General features: G+C 40.4%; 2 protein-coding genes across 4 annotated transcripts in view; one reads left to right on the top strand and one right to left on the bottom strand.

Annotated features, from left to right (window-relative positions):
- The window catches only part of LOC126268028 (integrin alpha-PS5-like), a 554,707-nt gene that overhangs the window by 108,409 nt on the left and 420,290 nt on the right, over positions 1–26,008 (top strand). For both annotated transcript variants that reach the window (XM_049973448.1, XM_049973449.1), the window contains exon 4: positions 6,419–6,542. In XM_049973448.1, the coding sequence (XP_049829405.1) occupies positions 6,419–6,542 (124 nt within the window). The remainder of the gene's footprint in view (positions 1–6,418; positions 6,543–26,008) is intronic.
- LOC126268029 (uncharacterized) overlaps positions 1–26,008 on the bottom strand; it is a 52,224-nt gene that overhangs the window by 14,289 nt on the left and 11,927 nt on the right. Inside the window, exon 1 of one of the 2 annotated variants that reach the window (XM_049973450.1) lies at positions 1,062–1,140. The exons of the other annotated variant lie outside the window; for it this stretch is intronic. The gene's annotated coding sequence lies outside the window, so the exon portion shown is untranslated. Of the gene's footprint in view, positions 1–1,061; positions 1,141–26,008 lie in introns of those variants that run through there. 2 annotated transcript variants of the gene reach the window in all.

Consider the following 26,008-nt stretch of genomic DNA (forward strand, 5'->3'; position numbering starts at 1 on the left):
GCGTGGGCTCATGAACTAACTGCTGGAAATAATTTTCAGAGAATGTGTTTAGCACAATTTGGGACGATATTTTATGCATACATCTGGAATTAAATAAGATTTTCACCAACATATTGAGGGTAAATTAAAGTCATAACCAACTATTATTGCGTGAGTCGGGTAGGTGTTTGAAACAAAACTCAAGTTTTCTTTGCACCTTTCAGCAACTGTATCATCTGAATTGGGAGGTCGGTAAAAGGACCCAATTATTATTTTATTCTGATTGCCAAAAATGACCTCTGCCCATACTAACTCACAGGAAGTATCTACTTCTATTTCGCAACAAGTTAAACTACTTCCAACAGCAACAAACATGCCACCGCCAACCATGTTAGCCTATCCTTTCGGAACACCATTAAGTTCTTCGCAAAAATTTTGGCTGAGCTTATATCTGGCTTTAGCCAGTTTTTAATTCCCGTAAAGAGTTGAGCATCAGTGCTTTCTATTAGTGCTTGGAGCTCTGGAACTTTCCCAACACAGCTACGACAATTTACAACTGTTATACCGATGGTTCCTGTATCTACGTTCTTCCTGTGTTCAGTCTGCACCCATTGTGACTGAAGCCCTTCTTGTGTTTTCCCGAGACCCTATAACCTAAAAAACCACCCAATCCATGCCACACAGCCCCTGCTACCCATGTAGTCGCCTCCTGTGTATTGTGGACACCTGACCTGAAACCCAACCACCCTTTGGTGGAATCTGCAGCCTACACAGTCGCAGAACTGTCTGAGCTTCTGATTCAGACCCTCCACACAGCTCTGTACCACAGGTCTGCAATCAGTCCTGTTGACTATGCAGCAAATGGTTGCAAGCAAGACTGGCATCCTTTACCACTTCTGTTAGCCACTCGAAACCAGAGAGAATCTCTTCCAATCCAAAGTGACACACATCATTGGCACTGACATGAGCAACCACCTGCAGTTGGCTGCACCCTGTGCTCTTCATGGCATCCAGGAGGACCCTTTCCACATCTGGAATGACTCCACCCAGTGTGCACATGGAGTGCACATTGGTTTTCTTACCTTTCTTGTCAGCGAAGTCCCTAAGGGCCCCCATAACACCTCTGTGATTGCATGGATCTTGCAGGCTGAGTGGTTTCCTCTGAAACAGGACAGGCAACAGCATCTGGCTCAGCAACAGTGTCAGCCACAGACAGCACTTGGAACCTGTGTGTTCAGACAAACCAGAGAGGCCTTACATGCAGACACCTGGGAACTCTTTCGCCTCCTGGTTTGTCCCGGGATGACCTCATGCTTGACCACAGGTGAAGGGTCAGCCTCAGTGTGAGCAGTAATTGGGTTGGCAATGGGGAGGACTGATCGGAGGGCTCAGATGTGCTGGATGTCTGTTGGAACCCCACGGCCAGTCCACAATAGTGGTGCCCATCTACTACAGCCTCAGGCTGTGTAACCGAAGCCATCACAGCCTGAAGCTGAGAGCAAAGTGTCACCAACTTGGCTCACATCTGCACACAACAACCACAGTCCCTGTCCATACTAAAAACCATGGAAAACTAAACCAGGCAGATAAATGGACTACTGTCATGTGCTGCACAACTCTACTGGAGTCCCTGAAGAAAACACATGAACTGTATCATCTAATAATATTCAGATATTCAAAAACCTAAGTACCGAAGCACTCAGGTGAAACCAAATAATTCCCCCTTGGTTAGGAATTTGTAATATGTCACAAAATCAGTTTACTTTCTGATGCAAACGAAAATGTGAGAACTTTGGCTATTAGATATTAAAATTACATGCAGAAACTAAACTATTAAAGCACACAGATGATATAATAAAATTCCCTCCTGGTTAGGAACTCATAAATGTCACAAAAGCGAATACTTCCCTGTTGCTGCATGCTGAGTGAACAGAATGAGTTTAATTTGAATGCTTATTTTGATGTATTCAGAAACATACTACTATGGTGAGTGTTGAGCACTGCAGCAGCATGGCATACGGTTGTGTGCACTGGCCACCAGTGGCGAGGAGACTGGGCATTCTTTCTTAAGCTCTGCTATAGAAAAGCAAATACCTCTTACAGACAAGCTGCAGGTGGCACACTGAGATTCCACTCTGACTATGTTATCAACCACTGAGATTTTAATTAATAGTCACAATCTTGTTTATTATCTTACACTATATTTATGTTTAACTCTTTTGCCATACTGAAAAGTTTTGATTTATAGATGTGGAGTTACTACTTCTAAACTTTTTATTCTAGCTTTTTATACAATTACATGTTATTAATTTTGCCTGGTTACTAGCTTTGTATTATGTCTCTTTACATGTTTAATGTAGATTTAAAGCACTGATTTAATTCCAAATATTGTTTGTCACTTCATGTTTTATTGTGAGACACTCATTTTCCCATATGAAATAATTTTAATTAATTTCTATGCATATTGCATTTTAATGACAGATTTATGGTATTGGTTACTCATATTCCCTACCTATAGCGGCCTCAGTTATTAATATAAGTACTGCACAGATCCAGGCCATCAGAAGCACTTACTGTGTAACTAGATATATATTTTGATACTGATACCTACATCAGAATATTTTTATGGTATATATGAGTGGTACGCATGACTTTTAATCATGTTGATATTTTCTTGCATGTTATTAGGCTTGTTATAGATTTTGGTGCAGCAAATTGGTCTTAGTTGGTTACAGCACTGTTTTCCTATTTGTATCAGAGCTGAAGATGGCAATAGCTAAAACTGGTAGTTGTGAGTTGTACAGTTTATGTGATCGAGGCACACCTTTACAAATAAAGTTCATAACATGAACACAGCTCATTTACAGAGTTTATGTCTTTAATTGAATAAGTCACATTAAATGATATTTTTAAGATTAGAGATATGGTGAAAATCTTTGAAGGAAGGGTGGATCTACATCTACGTCAATATCACTACTTTGCATTTCACATCCAAGTGCTCAGCAGAGGATTCAAAGAACAACTTTCAGAATATTTCTCAAGCATTTTAATCTTGTATAGCAAGTGGGAAAACTGAATACTTAAACCTTACTGTGTGGGTTCTGTTTTCTAGTGTTTTGTTACTATGATCATTCTCACTATAATGCCTTCTGTCAATCCTATCATCTGTTAAGGATTCTGTACCACACAACAATACTAAAGAAGAGGATGGGAAATCATACTGTAGTCAGTCTATTTAGTAGATTTGTTGCATTTTATAAGTTTGCTGCCAGTAAAACATAGTCTTTTGTTTGCTTCCCACAACATTTTGTATGTGAAAGTTCCAACTTAAGTAATTGTAATCTCTAGGTATCAAATTGAATCAACGATGTTTAGATTTGTATCACTAATTGTGCAACCAAAATTTAACAGAATTGTTTTTAATAATCATGTGGAGGACTTCACACTATTTATTGTTAAGGTTAATAGCTACTTTTCACTTGATGCTGTTGTTGTTGTGGTCTTCAGTGCAGAGAGTAGTTTGATGCTGCTCTCCATGCTACTCTAACCTGTGCAAGTTTCTTCATCTCCCAGTACCTACTGCAAGCTACATCCTTCTGAATCTGTTTAGTGTATTCATCTCTTAGTCTCCCTCTATGATTTTTACCCTCCACGCTGCCCTCCAATACTAAATTGGTGATCACTTGATGCCTCAGAATATGCCCTACCAACTGATCCCTTCTTCTAGTCAAGTTGTGCCACAAATTTCTCTTCTCTCCAATTCTATTCAGTACCTCCTCATTAGTTATGTGATCTACACATCTAATCTTCAGCATTCTTCTGTAGCACCACATTTTGAAAGCTTCTATTCTCTTCTTATCCAAACTATTTATCGTCCACGTTTCACTTCCACACATGGCCACACTCCACACAGATACTTTCAGAAATGACTTCTTGACACTTAAATCTATACTCAATGTTAACAAATTTCTCTTCTTCAGAATCGCTTGCCTTGCCATTGCCAGTCTACATTTTATATCCTCTCTACTTCAACCATCATCCATTATTTTGCGCTCCAAATAGCAGAACTCATTTACTACTTTAAGCCTCTCATTTCCTAATCTAATTCCCACAGTATCACCTGATTTAATTTGACTACATTCCATTATCCTCATTTTGCTTCTGTTGATGTTCATCTTAAATCTTCCTTTCAAGGTACTGTCAATTCCGTTCAGCTGCTCTTGCAAGTCCTTTGCTGTCTTTGACAGAATTACAATGTCATCGGCGAACTTCAAAGTTTTTATTTCTTCTCCATGGATTTTAATTCCTACTCAAAATTTTTCTTTTATTTCCTTTGCTATTTGCTCAATATACAGTTTGAATAACATTGGGAATAGGCTACAACCCTGTCTCACTCGCTTCCCAACCACTGCTTCCCTTTCATGTCCCTCGACTCTTATAACTGCCATCTGGTTCCTGTACAAATTGTAAATAGCCTTTCGCACCCTGTATTTTACCCTTGCCATCTTCAGAATTTGAAAGAGAGTATTCCAGTCAACATTGTCAAAAGCTTTCTCTAAGTCTACAAGTGCTAGAAACGTAGGTTTGCCTTTCCTTAAACTATTTTCTAAGATAATGTTGCAGTTATCATGTCAGAATAATTTTGTAATTTGTATTGATATTGCAGTCAGTGAGTGTTAAATGAAAATATCATCTGCAAACAATCTAAGACGGCTGCTCATATCATATCCTAAACCATTTATATATAGATTAAGAGCAACAGGGGATCTGTAATGCTTTCTTGGGATATCTCAGACATCACTTCAGTTTCACTCAGTGGATTCCTGTCTATTACTATTAACTGTTACCTTAACTGTGAAATCCACTCACAGAACTCAGATGATACTCCATAAGCTAATGGTTTGATTGGGAGTCATTTGTGAGCAATGGTATCAAAAGCCTCATGGAAATCTAGAAATATAAAATCAACTTGAAATCCCCTGTCAATAGTATTTATTACTTTGTGTGAATAAAGGGGCAGGTGTGTTTCACAAGACTAATAATTTCCTAGTCTATGCTATCCATGTGCCAATAGATAACTTTCATTGAGGTGTTTCGTCATATTTGAATATAGCATGTATTCCAAAATTGCCCTGCAAATTTATGTCAGTGATATGTGGCTGTAATTCAATAGATGCTTCTGTTTTCTTTCTTGGGTATTGGTGTGACCTGCCTTGCCACGGGTGCTAACAGCAGTTCCCATCAGATCACTGAAGTTAAGTGCTATCATGCTGGGCTAGCAGTCAGATGGGTGATCATCCAGTCTGCCGAGTACTGTTGTCAAGTGAGTCACACTTAGCCCTTGTGACGCGAACTAAGACGCTACTCGATTGAAAAGTAATAACTCCAGTCTCGTAAACTGGTATAGTGGTGTGCTGATCATGTGACCATCCATATCCGTATCCAGTGACGCCTGTGGGCTGAGGATGACAGGGTGGCTGGTCGGTACCGTTGGACCTTTGAAGGCCCGTTTGGATGGAGTTAGTTTATTTCATTGGTGTGACCTATGTAACTTTCTAGTCCTTAGAAATGGAATTTTTGTCAAGTGACCAGTTGTATATGATTTTTAAATATGGAACTATTACATCACCATTCTCTGAAAGGAACCTAATTGGTATACAGTCTGGAAGACTTTCCTTTATTAAGTGGCTTAAGATGTTCTGTTTCACTGAGGGCATCTGCTCCTAAGCTGCTCTTGTTGGCAGCTGATCTTGATTTGTATCCTGGAATGTTTACTGATATTCTTCAGTGAAGTAATTTCAGAAAACTTTGCTTATTAACTCTGCTTTAGTGTTACTGTCATTGCTAAGATCTTTGCTATCAAACATTGAAGGTATTGATTGTGTACTGCTACTGATATACTTTACATATACCTAGAATTAATTTTGAATTTCCACCACACTTTGAGACAGAGTTTAATAGTGGAAACTATTACAAACATCTCTCATTGAAGTCTGTGCCAAATTTCGAGCTTCCGTAAAATGTCACCAATCTTGGATAAAGATACTTACTTTATGTTTGTTGTGCTACAGTTATAAGGTCTGTGAAATTAATGCCATATTTCCAGGATGAGGTGACAATCTACATCATTTGGCACTGATGCTCATAGCGGTCTGAATGACAATTTTACTCCCTGCAACTACAATTTTGCAAATCCCAGTGCATAAGAATTTATTTATTCTTGTTTCATCTTAACAAGCATTCCAGTTGTAATAATATAGTGGATTTTCATTAATAGTTGTGCAGTCACAGATGGAAAAATTGGCCATTTGGTGCAAAGGTCAGTTCTTACTCCATGCAGATGAAATTTTGCAAATCCCAGTGTATAAGAATTTATTTATACATGTTTCATATTAACAAGTGTTCAAATTGGAACAATCTCATGGATTTTCATTAATAGGTGTGCGGTCACAGGTGGAAAGATCAATCATTTCTCAAGGCTAACAAACAATTGTTTATGCCTGGGGTATGCTACTGGATGGAGTCCCCGTATGAGTCAGCTTCTAAACTTTTGCCACTTAAACGTGAGTACTTATTCAAAGATCTATCTCATTCTTTATAATGTGAATCTGCATTAAAAAAATTAGTGTAAGATTGCTAATAATGGACCAAGATAAATGAAATGTTTAGATTTATTTATTGAATGCCAAACTTGAAGGTAAATGCAAATGTTTCCCTCTCTATAAGAGTAAAAGGCAGAGAAGTGCACAGTAAGCCTTAAAAGCAACACAAATTTCATATATATCATTCATTTGGGAGAATGTAAACCACTGATAACAACAATTTTATGAGATTTTTGAGAGAGAAGACCAGGCAGGTATTGTCTAAAAGAAAGATATGTAGTGGAAAGCAATGGTACCTTCCTTTTTCACAGAAGGATTGCACATTTATTTCCACATGAAGTTGGCCATTACCCCACTGAAAGATGACAAGTACTCAGATACAGCACTATGCTAATAACAGTTATATTTTTTATATTAAACTGGCCTGCAGTTTACTATTTCACAATTTTTGTTAAGTATAGGAAATATTTTGTAAAATAAAATGTTAAAGTATTTCTTTCTATTTTCTTTTTTTCCATTCAAATTATGACCATAGACTGCACAGTTCACATTTCATCACGTATTATACTTGCTATTAAGGCATACACTGAAGTGACAAAAGTCAGGGGACAGTGATATCCAGCTATACATATGGTGGTAGTATCATGTACACAAGGTTTAAAAGGGCAGTGCATTGGCAGAGCTGTCATTTGTATTCAGGTGATTCATGTGAAAAATTGTCCAGCACGATTATGGCTGCATGACAGGGGTTAGCAGACGTTGAAGTTTGGAATGGTAGTTGGAGCTAGAAAGGAATGACATTCCATTTTGGAAATTGTTAAGGAATTCAATACTCCAAGAGCCACATGGTCAAGAGTGTGCCACGAATACCAAATTTCAGGCATTATTCCTCACCAAGGACACTGCAGTGACTGATGTCCTTCACTTAATTACCAAGAGGTGTGGTGTTTGCATGGAATTGTTAGTGCTATCAGACAAGCAACACTGTCTGAAATAGCTGCAGAAATCAGTGTGTGACACATGACAAATGGATCCGTTAGGACAGTGCAGTGAAATTTGGCATTAATGGCCTTGGCAGCAGACGACGAATGTGTGACTTTGCTAACAGCATGACATTGTTTGCAGCACCTATCCTGGGCTCATGAGCATATCAGTTGGACCCTGGACTATTGGAAAACTGTGGCCTGGCCAGATGAGTCCCAATTTGAGCTGGTAAAAGGGGATGGTAGGGTTCAACTGTGTTCCTGACCCCGTGAAGCCATCGACCCAAGTTCTCAACAAAGCACTGTGCAAACTGCTGGTGGCTCCATAATGATGTGGGCTGAGTTTACGTGAAATGGACTGGGTCCCCTGGTCAAATTGAACCAATCATTGAATGGAAATAGTTATGTTCAGCCCCTTGGAAACCATTTTCAGCCATTCATTGACTTCATATTCCTATGCATGTCACCAGACTACAATTGTTTGCAATTTGTTTGAAAGGTATTCTGGACAATTTGTGTGAATGATCTGGTCACCCACAACACAGACATAAATCTCAATGACCATTTCATGCACAAAATCCTGCACTGGCAACACTTTTGCAGTTATAGACATCTATAGAGGAAGAATGGCTCAGTATTTCTGCAGGGGACTTCCAACGACTTGTTGAGTCCATGCCACATTGAACTGCTGCACTACTACAGTCAAAAGAATGTTCAACATGATACAGTATTAATAGATATCCCATGACTTCTGTCACCTGAGTGTGTAAGTTAAAGAACATATTCGTACAGAAAGGTCAAAGAGTGCTTCTGTTTGAATAAGGTTGTATTTCATATACTCCCACTGAATTTACATTTATGTAATCTGGTGAATCAGAGTTTTGTGTAGGAAAAGGTCACATGTGATACCATTTTGTTGTTTTCCTTTTGACAATTATATAATTGTTTTATATTCTGTTGATTAAACATGTGTAAGATTGCTGGTGTTTTTCTAGCAGCATTTCTTAAATTAAGATTCTTTTCACTGATTTATGTCATTCTCCTGGATGACAAATGTATGTGTGACAAATTGTATTGTTCATATTATGCACATCCAATAATTATTGTAAATCATTCTAATATAATATCCACATACCTAAACATCTATCAGAATGGATTATGGACATTTTGCAAAAATCTTTTTGTAAGATTAACTGCAGTTTCTCTGTATCCTGACAGTGAATTGCCATTTGTGTCTTTATCTGACTGGTTAAGTAAATATGTTTTATTTTTTATTTTGTGAGAATAGTGTTCCTCACTGAACATGAGAGGCAGATGATATGGGTTTGCTTGGTGTGGATAGTAAAACAGATGGATAAAGCATGGGAACAACATAATAAAAATGTACAAAAACAAAACAGTGGCTTTATTGGAACATTAACAGGCACAACTAAAATGAAGATTGTATTTATGAGAGTAGCCTGCCACAAAAATTTCTGTGAACAAAAACTCTCAATTGAGTTGGTGGGGTAATCCCACCACTCATGAAGGCATTATGAGCACACATGAAGATACCACCATCCAAGTGTGGTGGAATCAGTTTATACAATTTTGTAAGACAGCAAGTTAAACATCATTAACATTCTTGTGGTATGGTGAGCACTAATCAAACATTGTGGTCAAGGAAATACACAAATACAGATAAATGGACTTGGAGGTACCATGTCTATCTGCTCTAACACAGCGGTTGTGAAGCAAAATATAAAATAGAAGTAAACTAAGTTGAGGTATCATGAGTGAAGCAAATCTAACACAATGATCAAATGAAAATGAAATATACAAATAAATGAACTTAGGGACTGTGAGTAAGGTAATCTGACACAGTGATAAAACAAATACAAAATACAAATAAACATATTTGAGGTACTTTAGGTGAAGCTAATCTAACACACTTGAGTATTTCAATCTATAATGGTCACACGTGTGGTGCCATAACAATTGGTCTATAGTTCACAAAAAAGAGTTTGGATTTTGCCGCACACACTGTAATTTAATGGGCTCCTTGAAGTGGGCACTCCACATTCGAGACAAATGGACACTCCATATTCAGGACACAAGGCTACAAGGCAGGTGCTAAATAATGTTGCCCTGAAATGTGGTATCAGTCTCACCTACTAATTCTCCCTGAGCATTGTGGGAGGCTGCAATGCTGCTCACTTTATAGACACACAAAAATGATTCATCATTGGTGTCTTCACTGGTTGTGCACTTATCTGTAGCAAGCTGTTTAATTATGATAATGAATAGGGTAACTTGAGCATAAATTTAAATACCACAGGAACACTAAATCACTGCACTTGTCATGTGGACAGCTCAGTGATGGTGCAGGAAATTCCAGAAGTTGGAGACACTACCTTTAGCATGCTTTGGAGTAACCCCCGTGCACTGTTACAAAGAGGTGCATAACAGGGAAACCTCTTGTCCTTGGATGTCTGCAGTTCATAATGTGCTTTTCTGCCAGGTGATGCTTTGTCTGTTATAGCATGATATCATTGGCAGAGAGGCGGCAGCACGAATGGTGTAATGGGACACACACTGCTAAGATCACCTTTATTCTTTTTTTTTTTTTTTTCATTTTTAAGTAGAGATAGTCGATACCAGGAATATTTTCGAATCTTGTATAGGTGAACATTACCTAAGCCATTTAACTAAATGAATTGCATTTGACTTCAGGCTGAAATGGATGAAAAGAAAATAATTTGTTAAAATTGATATGTGCTGGCTCCATGTGTGCAGTTGAAATTGCTCTTCTTTTAGAAATATTTGAAATTATGAAATCTCTGGCATACTTAAAATTCCTACTATTAATCGCAAAATATAATGATAATTATGAAATTTATTTCTGGATTCATTTAAAAAACTCTTTGGAATATTATTAGTGTCACAAAATGTTAGGAGTAGTGAGCACGTCTCTGATGGAATTGGACATGTTTTTAATTTGGACAATAACAATGTAATTGTTGGTTCTTTTGAAAGTGGAGATTGTAAAGTCAGTGTGATATAGAAGAGTGTGACATAATAGAAAAAAAGAGGTACAATCAGAAATCAGGCAACAGGCATTCTTAATATTTATCTAGTCACCTGGTACCCACAAAGTAAAACATTCCAGCCTCAAGAATCTACTCCTAGACATACTGCAGCCAACAACAAGGAAATGTAGATAAGTAAAAAAAAGTATTTTGTATATCTTACACCTCTCAAAGCTTTTGAAACTAATTAAGAGATTGAAAATTTTCTCATGCTGTGAGGGAGGGTAAGATTACAGTGGGTAATAAATGCACTGCCACAATTTCTATGCACAAGTGTTTATATCACATCACTGACTTCAGTTACTCATCTTCAGTCCTGCATACATGTCTCCCCCCCCACCCCCCACCCCACCCCATCCCCCCACCCCCCCACCAACAACCCCACACCCACACCTTGCCATACATGAGGCCACTTGCAATCCATGCAGACTTCTGAAAGGACATCAATTGTGCAGTTTTCTTTGTGTTATTCTTCATTATATTGACTATATCACCAGCAAAAACAGCATGATTAGACATAACGTGCCAAAAAAATTGTGCTCCTGCATAACTGCAAGTGTGCATGGGTTTAGGGTGAAGGGAAGCAGAGACTATTAGAATAAGAATTACAAAACTAATAAAAGATATCAATTGACTGTGAAATTAAAACAAAATAAAAGTGAAAATGAAGGAGTCTGTTCTAAAGTGCTTATCTGTGAAATCAAAATTTTCTTTTGAGTAACATCCAATATTAGATCTACATTTACACATACATATATTCCCTGCAGATGATTGTGAACTGTATGGAAATCAGTTCTTCCTACTGTACCATGTATTATGGTTTGCACCATTCACTTTGTGCTTAGAGAAGTGACTGCTCAAAAGCCTCTATGCATAATTTAATTAATGTAATATTGTCTGTATTCTCCCTTTGGGAGCAATAAATCAGTTGCTGTAATATACAAGGTGTAAATTTAACCAGAAGAACTCGAAAAATAAGCTACACACAAAAAACTGTAGAATCTGAATTTGATTATTTTAGAGGGGGACATTTCCTGGTGCTAAAATTACTCTGCCACCCCAGCCCCTTGGGGCTACGGCGGGAGGCAGCTTTAAAATTTCAAAGGGTAATCCCCATTTTTTACTGCAGAATCGGTGAGTATTGGAAGAAAATGCACATTGACCTGTGTTTGCATACATACAGCAGCCACCACACTTTGCAGAGGAATGGAGTACTAAAAACTCTAGTGCACAGGTCATGACCCATCTCAGATGCAGAGAGACTGCCCCATGGGCTTTAACACCTCACAATTAGTACCCAGAATGGCAGATTAGGTGCACTCTCCACCCAGTCACAACAGTAAAACCTGTGGAAAAGGAAGAAGTCACAGAGGAAGAGTCAGCCATTGCCTTTATACCATATATGCATGCCCTATTGCAAAAAATTGGGCACATTTTGAAGAAGAACTGTGTAAAATCTGCTTTACATCCCCAGTAAAACATGAGCATTATTGGGAAGCATCAGAGATGATCTTAGTTTGCTGAAGCCTGACATAAACCCGATTCCATGTCAATGTTGAAATACTTCTATTGGATAGACAGTGCACACTATTGAAGATTTTATCTGAGAACACTAGAGACCATTTTGACTGATATTTTCCAACATGTCAGCAGTAGCAGAGCACTGTCTGAGAATCACATGATGGAGTTCTAATAAGCCATGATCTTGTCTCAGATTTCCAAGTATTGGGACAGAGTTTTTAAGTAATCCACAGAAATTCACACCAGGGATGATCTCATCAATTGAAATTTGTCGCGTCCCAAGCGTGGGTTTTGCGAGGGATTGAGCGACACGGTTCGTAAACGGGAATTAGCCGGTTGACCTAATTGAGAGGGAGACTTTTGATCTGGCTAAGATGTTAAATTCCCTGGTGTTAAGGTACAAGGCTAGGATGTTGGTAGAAGTAAACTCGTATGGACGTTATAAAAGTTCTAATTTATTCATAAAGAATACAGATCATCCTAACTGCGTAGTGATTGTACCTACAGAATAGCCAAGCCCATTACAGAGACGGTGACTGACTTCCACCGTTCTAGCTGCCTGATAGAACTTTCCAGCACTTTGCTGCCCACACTAGCACCCTACGTCAGAGTCCCGCGGTCGCTGCCTAAACGCTCATCGGCGACTATCTCCAACTGTCTGCCTGCAGCCCGCCCTCAGCCCAAGTCGGCTGCTACTCACGCTGACTACCGTCGCTGCCTAAACCCGAGAGAGAGAGATCCCCGGAGCGGCGTGCCTCCGAGTTTTGTTAGCTCTTCCCCTTCGACCCCGCCAGCGCTTGGCATGATGTAGCGTCGAGTGCAACTTTTCCTTATTAGGGATTGTTTTAGTATTAACTTCAGTACTTTTCTTCAGAAGCTGGGTGGAGGGGTAGAGGGGCCTCTCCCTATATGGTCACGCACTGCGTCCCGAGCCCTTCATTGGCTCCTCATGACGTAGTGCGGCCCCCACCTAGGGCCCTCTTTCTTTCTCTCTCTGCTCCCAGACTTCTCCCTCTAGCCAAGAGTGTTGATACTGTAAGTTATTGCTTATTAAGGGACCTGCCCAGAGCGCCCTTTTTATCTTAATAGCTGAGTCTGCTTCCTTGCTTATCACGCGCAGCTGCCTGGCCGCTTGGACCGCCGCCTCGGCTATCTGGCTGCGTCGTTATCTTTTGTGACCCCTCTGACACGCCTGGCGTCCCCTGTTAACTCTATCTCCCCGTATGATTTCTGGTGTATCGTCTGAGAACAACTGCATTTAGACTTGGCTTTTCTGCGGTTACAACACCTCCCCCGCCAGGGAAATTGGCGTTACTCCTCAGAGTAGCGTCAATTGTGACTCTTTTATTTTTTTTTCCATTACATGCTTTACAGATTTGTTTATTACATTAGCATCTGATATGTTATATTTTTCATTTTCATTTAGTAAAGTCAAATTCATTAAACACACAATAATACAATTACATTATACATGCCTAACATTCAGTTATGTCAAAAGCATTTGCATTAAAATCAAAAGACACTTTCATTGATACATACATTCACATTTCAATTAGAATTACATTTCAAATACAGTTACATTTCAATTACACATTTCAAATACAGTTACATTTCAATTACATATTTCAAATACAGTTACATTTCAATTACACATTTCAAATACAGTTATTTAACGTCTGTTTCTGAAAGCGACCGTATCACCTTGGTCTTTTCCACATCTTTCATAAATTACTATCTCTTCAGTCTCTTTATTACTGTGTCTTCTAGCTGAGCTAGTCTCTGGGTATTGGTTCACTATGGTATTTCTTATACATACTTTTCCACAACAATCACTGTCTTCAAAATATTTCCATATACTTTTAAAACAGTCTTTACAACATTTACAGTTTTTACAACAGCATGTTATTATGATTAAAATAACTATTGATATGGATACATGCGTAGTTATGGAGTAATGTGTGAAGTACCTGGAGTACTTCATTTCCTCCTCTTGTCTCTCTACCATCTTCTGGACATCATCCAGTCTTTTTCCTGCGACTTTCAAGTCGTCTAACTGTGTTATTACCTGGTCCAATGGCAAATCTAATGCTAACGTTGAGACATTCCTTTTTTCCTTGTTTACCACGCAACAATCGAATTCTAGATTGATCTGCGGAACTATGTCTTTCTTCGTCACATTACTCTGAATCACTCTATCTGTTTGTATGAACACTCTAGTGCCATACCCCTCACATTTACTGTAAAAACTAATTTTTCCTACCCCTTTTATTACTAGGTCCTTTGGTGGTTCCCTTCCACACAATACTGTTAAGCCTTCTTCCTTCGGTGCTACATATAGCCATTCGTTACTGTTTAGATGAGTCCAAAGGCTCTGATTCAGTGCGACTATTTTTCGCACACAATCTTCCGGAATTTCTCTTACCGGTTGCAACAATTTGGCTTCGCACTCTTCGTGGTCGAATGTTGACAGCAAGGCGAATGCTTGTTTGCACAGTCTCCTATTTTTACTTAGCTCCTTGCATTTTAGTTCCTCCGCAGAAAGTTTCGCGTACTGCCTTTTGGATTCATCTATTAGTAAGAATTCTTTCTCTGGCTGTATGTACACATATTTACCTTTCATGTTTGGAATTTCTTTTGGTAGTGGGAGTACTCTATACAAATTGAAATTGTTGTTATTTATTAATGGAATATTAATTACATATCCTAGTATGCTACCCGAGATGAAAACATCTAAATCAATTATTCTTAACAACAGATAACCTGAGGACTCTGTAAGAGGAACAGGAAACTTTACATCTTTTAGTTCTTCCCGTATTAAACTTAGGTATTTTACAATTTGGACTGGATTAATTATATGAGGCTGTAGTATTCCCTTCTGAGCATTTACAATGGCATTTATCATTTGTTCGTATTCCTCTTCGATCTGATCAAACACTGCCGATAGTTGTAATACTTGCTCTGTTACTGTGGCGAAGGACGCTACACGTTTAAACCCTATATCGGTTTCCTTCACGTATTCCTTCATGAATTGTTCTAGTCTTTGCATACCTGTCTTCAGAACGTGCTCATTTGACTCTAGTGTATATACCGTCCTGTTTACTCCCGCCAATGTGGCTCTTACCACTGCCACCTGTTCCTTTGTTAGCCTCAACAACCCTTCTGAGTTTTTCTCCATAGCGTCTATTCTTTCCTTATAGTATGCTGCATCTGCTTCGTCCAACGTCCCGAACAGTATTTTACTTACCTGCCCGACGAAGTTGAATACTCCTCTCTTCCTTCTGGTCTCGTGTTTCGTTAGCTGCTGTACTAAAAGTTGCAATCCTGTGATTTTTTCCACATGATGGGTTACTTGTTGGTCTAGTACCCTGCATTCTATTAATCCTACATTTAATTGTGTTAGTGTTTCTCGGCACCTTTGTACCGCTGCCCTACCATACCTCTCTGCATTCTGAAACCTTTCTGTTATTATATCTAGATTTACGTATGTGACTATTCTCCATGTGGTACTGTATATTTCTACCTGTCCTCTATTATCGTAATATAGTCCTGATGAACTCGGAAATGGCGTCACTTGGTACTCATTTGTTGCATGCTCTGATGCAGTGATGTAGTATGCTGTTATCACTATGACGCATTTCACGACCTGCCACTTGAGTGCCATACCTGAAATTTAAAAGAATTGTTTCAGCCTGTTGGCATGTACTTTTGTTTCCTTATTTCTTTTAACTTTTATTACTACGTTAGGACCTTCCACTTTTACTACTTCAAATGGACCTCTCCATTGTGAATCTAATTTCCGAGATCTACCCCGTCTCACCGACTCATCGTGCAGTAATACTTTATCTCCTACCTTGAAGTTTTTTGGATTTTGTTTCATGTCATACTGTTCCTTACTGATTTTCTTACTTCTTATAATCGAGTCTCTGGCCACTCTGTGGGCTTCCTGCATTCTCGCTCTTAGTTTATTTACATACATTTCATAACTGTAACTTACCTGCTGTGTTTCTTGCTGCAGTACTCCTGGTATGTTAACCTTTCTTCCGTATAGTAATTCAAATGGTGTGTATCCTGTGCTGCTGTGTGGTGTAGTGTTGAACACAAAAATTGCATACGGTACCCATTTGTCCCAAGAACTTTGATCTCCTGTTACAAAGTGTCTGAGATACTCTACAATAGTTCTATGACTTCTTTCTAGTGCACCATTTGATTCAGGGTGGTACGCTGTAGTATTTATACGCTTTACCTTCAACTTTTAAATACATCACTCAGAAAGTTAGACCCTTGATCTGTTAATAATACTGATGGAATTCCATACCTTAATACTACGTTTTCCACAAATGCCTCAGCTACTGTTTCGGCATCTTGTTTGTCAATTGGGATTGCTAAGGTAAATTTACTCAGATCGTCTTGGAATGTTAACATGTACCTTTTTCCTGTATTAGATACATCTAGTGGACCCACTATATCCATCGCACACTTTCCGAATACTGTTTCTGCTGTGTCTGTAATTTCTAAGGGCATCCTAGTTTTCATTTGCGTGTTTTTATTCTTTTGACACGATGGGCATTTCCTAATGTAATTTTCAATGTCATGCTCCATTCCGCACCACTGCTTGTATGCTTTAATTCTTTCGAGTGTCCTGTGCATTCCTTGGTGACCTCCCAAGGGATTGTCATGCATTTCCTTTAGTATATTTTCTTTTTCTTCGGGACTAATTTCCTCACCACTATCCGTTTCCTGTTCTATTTCACTCGACACTTGTGCTTGCCGCACGTTTACGGAACTTTCTCCCCCATTTGCTTTTGCTGCCGAGATCTCTGTCTCCACCTTCTGCTTCGCATCTATCTCTTCCTTCCCTTCATGCCTTATTCTACTCAGCGCATCCGCATTACTATTTAACTTTCCTGGCTTGTATATTACTTCATAATCATACTCCTCGAGTTTCAGTCTCCACCTCAGGAGTCTCGAACTCGGATCTTTGACACTAAATATCCACATTAGTGGCTTATGGTCTGTCACTACAGTGAACTTTCTGCCATATACATATGGTCTGAACTGTTTTACTGCGTAACTATAGCCAACAACTCTTTTTCCGTTGTGCTATAATTTAGTTCGGCTTTGTTCAATGCTCTGGATGCATATGCGATGGGCAAGTCTTCGCCAATCTTCTTACCTTGCGATAACACTGAACCCAAGGCTGCGTTACTCGCATCCGTTGTAATGATGAACGGTTTCGTAAAGTCAGGGTACTGAAGTAACGGAGGGTTTATTAATTTCTCTTTTAGTTCTTCGAACGCATTGTTCTGACGTTCGCTCCATCGGTACTCCACTCCCTTTTTTAAGAGCTCATGGAGAGGTTTCGCAATCTTGCTGAAGTTAGCAATGAAACGGCGGTAGTAACCTATCAATCCGAGAAACCCTTTTAGTTCCTTAGTTGTCTTTGACTGTGGGAAGAACTTCACCTTCTCCACCTTCGCCATATCTGGTGATATTCCTTTGTCAGTGATGCAATGACCTAGGAAGATTACTTCCTTCCTCAGGAATTCACACTTGTCTGGTTGCAGCTTCAAATTGTGCTCTCGCAACCTGTCAAATATTTCCCGGAGCTTTTCGTTATGCTCCTGCAGGTTTTTCCCATAGCATACTATGTCGTCTAGATATACAAAGCATTTCACTCCTTGTAAACCTGCCAAGACTGTATTCATCAGTCTCTGAAAACATCCTGGGGCTCCCTTCAGTCCTATCGGCATTCGTTTGTATTCGTAATGCTGATAGTTTGAGCTAAATGCCGTTTTCTCTCTGTCCTTCTCGTCCGTCAATATTTGATGGTACCCGCTTGCGAGGTCAAGCGTCGAGACGTACTTAGCTTGCCCTAACTGATCCAGTATCTCGGAGATATTCGGAAGTGGAAATGCATCGCCTACAGTGATATCATTTAATCGTCTGTAGTCCACTACGATTCTCCATTTCTGTTTGCCACTAGCGTCTAGCTTCTTTGGAACTAACAGTAACGGTGCGTTCCAAGCGCTCTTACTCTCGACAATTATGTCATCTCTTAGCATCTGCTCTATTTGCTCCCTTAGCACTTCCTTTTGCGCTTCCAGGATCCTGTACGGTCTAGCGTTTACTACCTTTCCCGCGTGTTCCGGTGCAATCGGTATTCTGTGCTTCACTGCGGAAGTATAGGACAGGTTGTCCCCTGGTAGATGAAATACATCTCCATATTCCGCGCAAACCTCTGCTAGAGCGCTTTTCTCTTCAGCGTTCAAATGATCCATTCTTAATTGCCTTCGCAACACACTAGTACGACTTTCTGTCTTTCCTATGACATTAGTACAACATTTTACTTCGCGTATTTTCCCTACTTTTTCTAATTCTTCCGTCATTAACCTGACGTTTCCTAACTGCACTCTGTCTTCTGACAAGTTTAATGCACTTACTATGCATTTCCCATTTCGCACTTTTACTAACGCTTCAGGTACATGTACCCCTTGTGCAATCTCCTGCCTAGGAATAATCATTTCCTTTTCGATTCCCCTTTTTACATTTCCTTCCACCTTTAATAACATTATTTTTTCCTCTCGGGGCCCTATTTCCCCGCCTACTTCTGAATCTTGTTCGTTCTCATGTCCCTTGGGCTCTTCCTCTACTACTAAGGGTATATCTCGCGCTTTTAGTCTCACTATTTTACCTGCATAGTCTAACTTAACTCTATGCTCTGTCAAGAAATTTCTGCCTATCAGTCCGTCGTACGGAATATCTAATCCTCTCCCGTACACGTGAAATTTTTGCCCTACTTGCTCAGAACCGTCCACACTTAAGTGTACCTGTACCGTACCTATTGTGCTGACGGCCTCACTGGTTACACCTTTTAGCTGAAGCCTTTCCGCTTCATTAATTGCAAGTGTACTATTTATCGGAATACTCGTTCTCTTGAGCAGACACAACTGTGCTCCAGTGTCTATTAGCAACTTCAAATATCTTTTTAATTCTATGCAGTATAAAACCAAAACGTCATTTTCTGTTTGCACAGTCGATTACCCTAACTGAGGGTTTACCTATCGCAACAAGGCCCGACTGTGCGGCCTTGCCGCCTCTTAGTTTCCCTGCACCACTTTACCGGTTTTGCTCGATACTGGCACCCTGCCTTTTCTCCATGCGTGCCAGGGCCCTGTGTGACAATCTTTCGCGTAATGTCCCGGCCGCTTACACTTGAAACAAGCAACGTCTTTTACCCTCGTACACGGAACTCCACAGTTCCCTGGTAGATTACATTGTGGGCACCTCCACTCTCGTAACCCTCCATCAGCTTCCCTATGATTTCCTCTAAAGTCTCTTGCATCTATCGGCTGAATTTTTCTTAATCTTACCCGGCATTCCGCGTCTGTATGTCCTGGCTTGTCGCACCCGTAACAAAAATTCGTAAACTCTTTGCCCATCATTATCCGTACTCTTCCCTCTGGCCTATTCTTTCTACACTTGCTTGCCATGTGCCCTCTCAATCCACAATTGAAACATTTCAAATCTCTAATATCTCTGGTATTCTTCACCGTTTCCTTTCCCCGGTTGAAAGTTACTCTTGGGGCTAGTCCCCGCTCTTTCATTGACAGTATTGCACTTTCTTCTTGCAATGCTAGTTCCACGGCCGCTGCTAGCGTGATTTCATTGCCTCTACGTCTTACTATTGTCTGTATTCTATCATTGCTTAACCCTTGTATAAAGCATGCTCTTCCTAGTGAATCAACCAGTTCTATTGCGCCCTTTAAGTTCTCCCTAGCCGTAACTCTGCTTACTGCTTCCCTGAAATCCCTTTGCATTTCATCTATTCGGCTTGCCCATGTCGCAATTGGCTCTCCTTGTCCCTGTCTTGATTGAAATATCTTGCACGCGTAGTAGTCAATGGTACGCTTACTCGCATAATTTTCCTCTAGAACATGTTTTACTTCCTGCCATGCCCCCGTGCGTTCCCTTACTTGCAGCCTCGATCTGGCCTCTCGGGTTATTTTGGCTTTAACAAACTTCAGTAACGTTTCGTGTTCCTCCGGTTTCACAAGTTCAAATGCAGCGTCTACATTTTCAATAAAGTCCCTAAGATCTCTCTTATTTCCTTCGAACACTTTTGGAACTATACACAAGGCTTCTTTCACTGATATCTTACCGCTACTGGAGGATGACGGAACTTCGTTAGTTTGGGCCATCTTACCAACTTAACTATGTTAGCACTTTACAATACAAGATACAAAATTCTTAATATAATTTTATATGTACCGCTTCTCTTGTGGTGCGCCGTCTGTTCCGCTGATCCGCGTTGTGCCGCGCTGTCTCTGTGCTCTCTATGCCCGCGCTGTTCCGCGCTGCCGCAATGCGTTGGCCGCCGCTCTGCTGGGCTGTGCCGACCCCGTCGCTCGCCTCGGCTGCCGCTGCTACGGCTGCTGCCGCTGCTCGGCCCGGACCCCCGGTCTCGAACGCTGGCTGCTTAGGCACCTCTGTGCCTCGTCGCACCGCGTCATGCTGCTGCTATCCTGCGTTGCCCTGCACCCGCGAGGACTACTTCTCTGGACTCTGTCGTAGTGGGGCTACTAATGCTGAAAGTTGCGAGTCGCCACAACTTCCTGCTAATTGCCACAGTCGCTGTAGCAAAATCTACTGGCTCCTATCTCCTTTTTGCCTATATGCCTTTGTGTTACCCCACACCTGGCACCAAAACTTTTATTTATGTCGCGTCCCAAGCGTGGGTTTTGCGAGGGATTGAGCGACACGGTTCGTAAACGGGAATTAGCCGGTTGACCTAATTGAGAGGGAGACTTTTGATCTGGCTATGATGTTAAATTCCCTGGTGTTAAGGTACAAGGCTAGGATGTTGGTAGAAGTAAACTCGTATGGACGTTATAAAAGTTCTAATTTATTCATAAAGAATACAGATCACCCTAACTGCGTAGTGATTGTACCTACAGAATAGCCAAGCCCATTACAGAGACGGTGACTGACTTCCACCGTTCTGGCTGCCTGATAGAACTTTCCAGCACTTTGCTGCCCACACTAGCACCCTACGTCAGAGTCCCGCGGTCGCTGCCTAAACGCTCATCGGCGACTATCTCCAACTATCTGCCTGCAGCCCGCCCTCAGCCCAAGTCGGCTGCTACTCACGCTGACTACCGTCGCTGCCTAAACCCGAGAGAGAGAGATCCCCGGAGCGGCGTGCCTCCGAGTTTTGTTAGCTCTTCCCCTTCGACCCCGCCAGCGCTTGGCATGACGTAGCGTCGAGTGCAACTTTTCCTTATTAGGGATTGTTTTAGTATTAACTTCAGTACTTTTCTTCAGAAGCTGGGTGGAGGGGTAGAGGGGCCTCTCCCTATATGGTCACGCACTGCGTCCCGAGCCCTTCATTGGCTCCTCATGACGTAGTGCGGCCCCCACCTAGGGCCCTCTTTCTTTCTCTCTCCGCTCCCAGACTTCTCCCTCTAGCCAAGAGTGTTGATACTGTAAGTTATTGCTTATTAAGGGACCTGCCCAGAGCGCCCTTTTTATCTTAATAGCTGAGTCTGCTTCCTTGCTTATCACGCGCAGCTGCCTGGCCGCTTGGACCGCCGCCTCGGCTATCTGGCTGCGTCGTTATCTTTTGTGACCCCTCTGACACGCCTGGCGTCCCCTGTTAACTCTATCTCCCCGTATGATTTCTGGTGTATCGTCTGAGAACAACTGCATTTAGACTTGGCTTTTCTGCGGTTACAACAAATTGTGTCTATAATCTTAACAAGGCTTGGGATCCAGCACTGAGTTTAGTTAAGAAGACTCTTAGCAAACAAAATGATCTGGCAACCAGGGCAGACAGAGCAACTTCATAAATGCTATCCTATTGCAGATGCTGACAATGATATGTGGTGATAGGTGCAGACTGCAAATGGAATGGCTCATGGGGATAGGGGATATAAGATGGCACATGCCCTCAGCAGCTCAGTTAATCTGACAATGACAATACCTGGTCACCAAAATATTGTGCCTGTTGGACACTATGAACCAGCAGTACAACAGTGGACAGTTCCTTCAACAAATTCACTGGGAGAAACCAAAGAATCACAAACCTGTGATAATCTCTGCTAGCCTTCTTCATATGTATATATTCAATATCTTCTGTTACTGCAATTTGGCATGGGTTTCAGACACTTTATCAATACTGTAGGATGGTTTGCATGAGTGTTAGCATTTTGTGAAAAGTGCAGATTTACATTTCTGAACATTTAAAGCATGTTGCTAATATCTGCATCACTTTGAAATATTCTGAAGATCTGAATGGATATTTTTGCAACTCTTTTCAGATAGCACTTCATTATAGATAACTACACCATCTCATGCAAGACTGAGGTTACTAATAATATTGACTACCAGGTCAATAATATACAGTGTGAAAAGCATGGGTTCCAATAAATCTCTCTGCTCACAGCTGAAGTTACTTTCATTTCTGTTGATGATTCTCCATCCATGATAACTACACTGTGTTGTTCCTACCAAGAAATCCACAAAGCAGTCACAAATTTTGGTTTTGTTTTCATACCCCACATGATCATACTTTCAGTAACAAGTTTTGCTATGGTATTGAGTAAAATGGATGCATGCTTTTAAGGGTGTCATATGAGAAAATATGGATAGGATTATGCATAACTGTTATTTTTGGCATCCATGCTTGTAACATTCTTGGCAAGCTGCACTACACTGTTGAAACATGCTGCTTAGGTCTGGCCTGCCCCTCAATGACAGATTTAAAGTTATACAAGGTGCAATGATGTGCTACAAGTGTCAACTGATACCAAGCATGCTCACTCCTGTTCATGTCAGCAGATATCACAAACCATTTCATTCATTTGATTCCATCTCCTGGCGGACAGTGTTAGAAACATGGATACAGAGTGCTTGTGCATTATCATCTTGAAAGTTGAACCCATTGCTGAAATGTTGATTGCAGAGGTGATCAGAAGACTGGAACATCCCGTCTTGTTACTGGAAGGCCCTCAAATTACCATTCATTGCTCTGAGAGGTGTGCAACATATGCACATGGTATGAGCTCAATTTATGACTGATCCACCTCCCTGCTAATATATGGGTTTGCATTTCTGAGATGTATACTAATTTCTGGTTGACTCCACATACTTCTAAGCTTATTATGGGGCTGATGGCTTTGTACAGTTCTTCATAATGGCCATATAGAGACTACATTGATTGTGTCAAGATTGTTGCGTACTGTTTGACTCAACACAATGCTTCCAACTGCATCAAAACACAGAGCATGCTTTGTCTTCAAAGTGCTTACAAGTCACAAATTGTAATGTAGTAGTCACCAGCTGGTGACATTTACCACAGACAAATGTTATGATGCTGATCTCCAGTGTCTTGTGTCACACAATAGCAGCTGAACATTTAAATGTTGATGTTATGGTGTAGGCCAATTCAGTTGGCAATTTCGTATACAGAAGACCGTTCTGCCATAAAGTGAGAGCATGTGTGTGGTATGATGTTGGAGTTAACCTTTGAGGCACATTGACAGACTGAAGAATGTTCACAAGTTGCATTGTTCCATTCATGATTAGTTTGTTTATTTATTTCCTGTCCAAACAACTATCTCTTCAGTCTTTGGCCATTGTCATCGTCTTAATTTATATATCCGATGAGGTGTATGGTTGTATTTATTGTTATTTATTGTACTTCTCTTATCAGTAAATGACAAATACTTACATTGATGTGGAAGTGAAGATCAGTAATAATCTCTTTTATATTACAAAAACAATTGTACTTCTCTTACTGGTTAAGGAAAAATACATAAATTGATGTAGAAGTGAGACTTCTATTTTGTATTACAAAGACAAGCTGATGGCCTTAATACTAACAGTTTCACAAGTTGACATTACAGTATGAAATCTGCTGTGGAATACAAGCATTCCTGACTAATAAATGCTTTAGTTTATTCTTGAAAGTATTTAAATTAGCTGTCTTAAAATCATATGGTGATCTATTCTAAAAAATTCTCTCTTTGTATGTAGACTGGCGTGGAACCTTGTTATTACTCATAATTCTGTGAAATTTTATCCCTCGCCATTTGTTGCAGTTATGCACACAGTTGTTCATAACATTATGTTTTGAATTTAGATTCACAAATATGATTGCTTGCAAGATGTATGGGAATAAAAGGTTAATATTTTATATCTTCTGAAAATGTTTCTACAGACTCTCTCTTGACTACCTTAACTACCAGTCTTACAATCCTCCCTGTTGACTAAAAAACCTTTTTCTGCATAGGCTGCTGCTGCCGCACCCTGGATTTTGATACCATTATTACCTTAAATATACATTCCAAATTACACAAAAGCTATTCAGGAGCCCTACCTGAGACAATGATGTCATCCAAGTAGTTTACAGTGTTAGCTGGTTTCTTAATTAATTATTCAAAATATTATTAGAACAAACTTAATCTAATGGCAATCGCAAATGAGTCTTTTGTATTGGTAACCCCCAAATGGATTATTTGAGACCAAGAATCTTTATGTTTCTTCGTCTAGGGGTATTTGTGAGAAAGCCTCTTTCAAATCTCTTTTTTCAGAATATACGCTGTTTGCTAATTTAGACATTAATCCTTCCAGTTTTGGAATTGGATATGGATTAGTTATAGATTTTGTATTAAATGTCACATTAAAATCTTCAAAAACACTGAATAAACCATTAGTTTTTGTACCACAACAATTGGTGATGCCAAATGGCTACTGGTAATTGATTTGTGGCAGTTATCGACTGCAAGAGTCAACCTCCTCATCTTTGAGAATGAACTTCTTTGAAAACTGTTGATCTCAGTATGTTCCGTACTCTGTATTCAAGTGGATGTGTTTGTACCGACATGATCAAAATAAAGTTAATTCATTATAAACGAGTGAATACTTAATGTAGGGTTCAATATTACCATATGTAATATCCTGATACCCACACTGGTGGCCCCTACACTCACTCATGAATGCTGCTTACGACACCAGGAATGTGTACTGGAACATCGCCATGGACAAACACTGCAGCAACCCTTGGTCGGATTTCTACGTCAATCAACTTTGCATAGCTCCGCATCTGGATGCAGTGTACAGGAAGTGTAATTAGTGTGTAAATTCCTGACTCTTGTGTGAATCGTGCTTTTTGGTAACTTTCGTCACCTTCTCACACATCGACAATGCGAGTGAGGTGCACACGTCGTCCGTCGAAACCCGCTCAAAGTGTTGGTAATTTCACTTCCGGACAGTGCAGTGCTCCTTCGCCAATTAATTTGGACTATTTTGACTTGCTTTTGTGTAATGCATTAACTTTGTGCGGTGCTTCGATATCGTCAGTCATGCCAAACAATGGACTGCAACAAACGGGGACTGTGTTGCAAATTCCAGTTTGCACGAACTTCGAACTATGGCTAAATCGCATGTCTGTTCGAATTTTCAGGAACAATTTCATCAAGGACATTCTATCAATCAACAAAAATGCACCAATTACACCAATGACAATGCTGCTTGTTTCTCAGTGCAACACTGGACTTGCCATGCCTCCCTCTAGGCAGCACCTGAGCCACACCGACTCTGCTCGACCGCTACCGACAGTGATGTCAAGGCTGCCGCCTGCTGGCTCACTGACCTCGACCTAGTAAAAAAAAACAGCTGCACGACATATGAGCCCACCATGGCTACCGCACCTGCATCTTGTCAACAACTCACCGACACGCTTACCTCCCGGCCGTTCACTACTGTATCGCGTCCGCAACTTGTTCACCCACCCCAGAAGAAGATTTCAGCCATATCAGTGCTTCATACAGCAGTGAACGTGTTCTCACTCCACCTC

This window comes from Schistocerca gregaria, chromosome 4 (assembly GCF_023897955.1).
Source record: "Schistocerca gregaria isolate iqSchGreg1 chromosome 4, iqSchGreg1.2, whole genome shotgun sequence".
Classification (NCBI taxonomy): domain Eukaryota; kingdom Metazoa; phylum Arthropoda; class Insecta; order Orthoptera; family Acrididae; genus Schistocerca; species Schistocerca gregaria.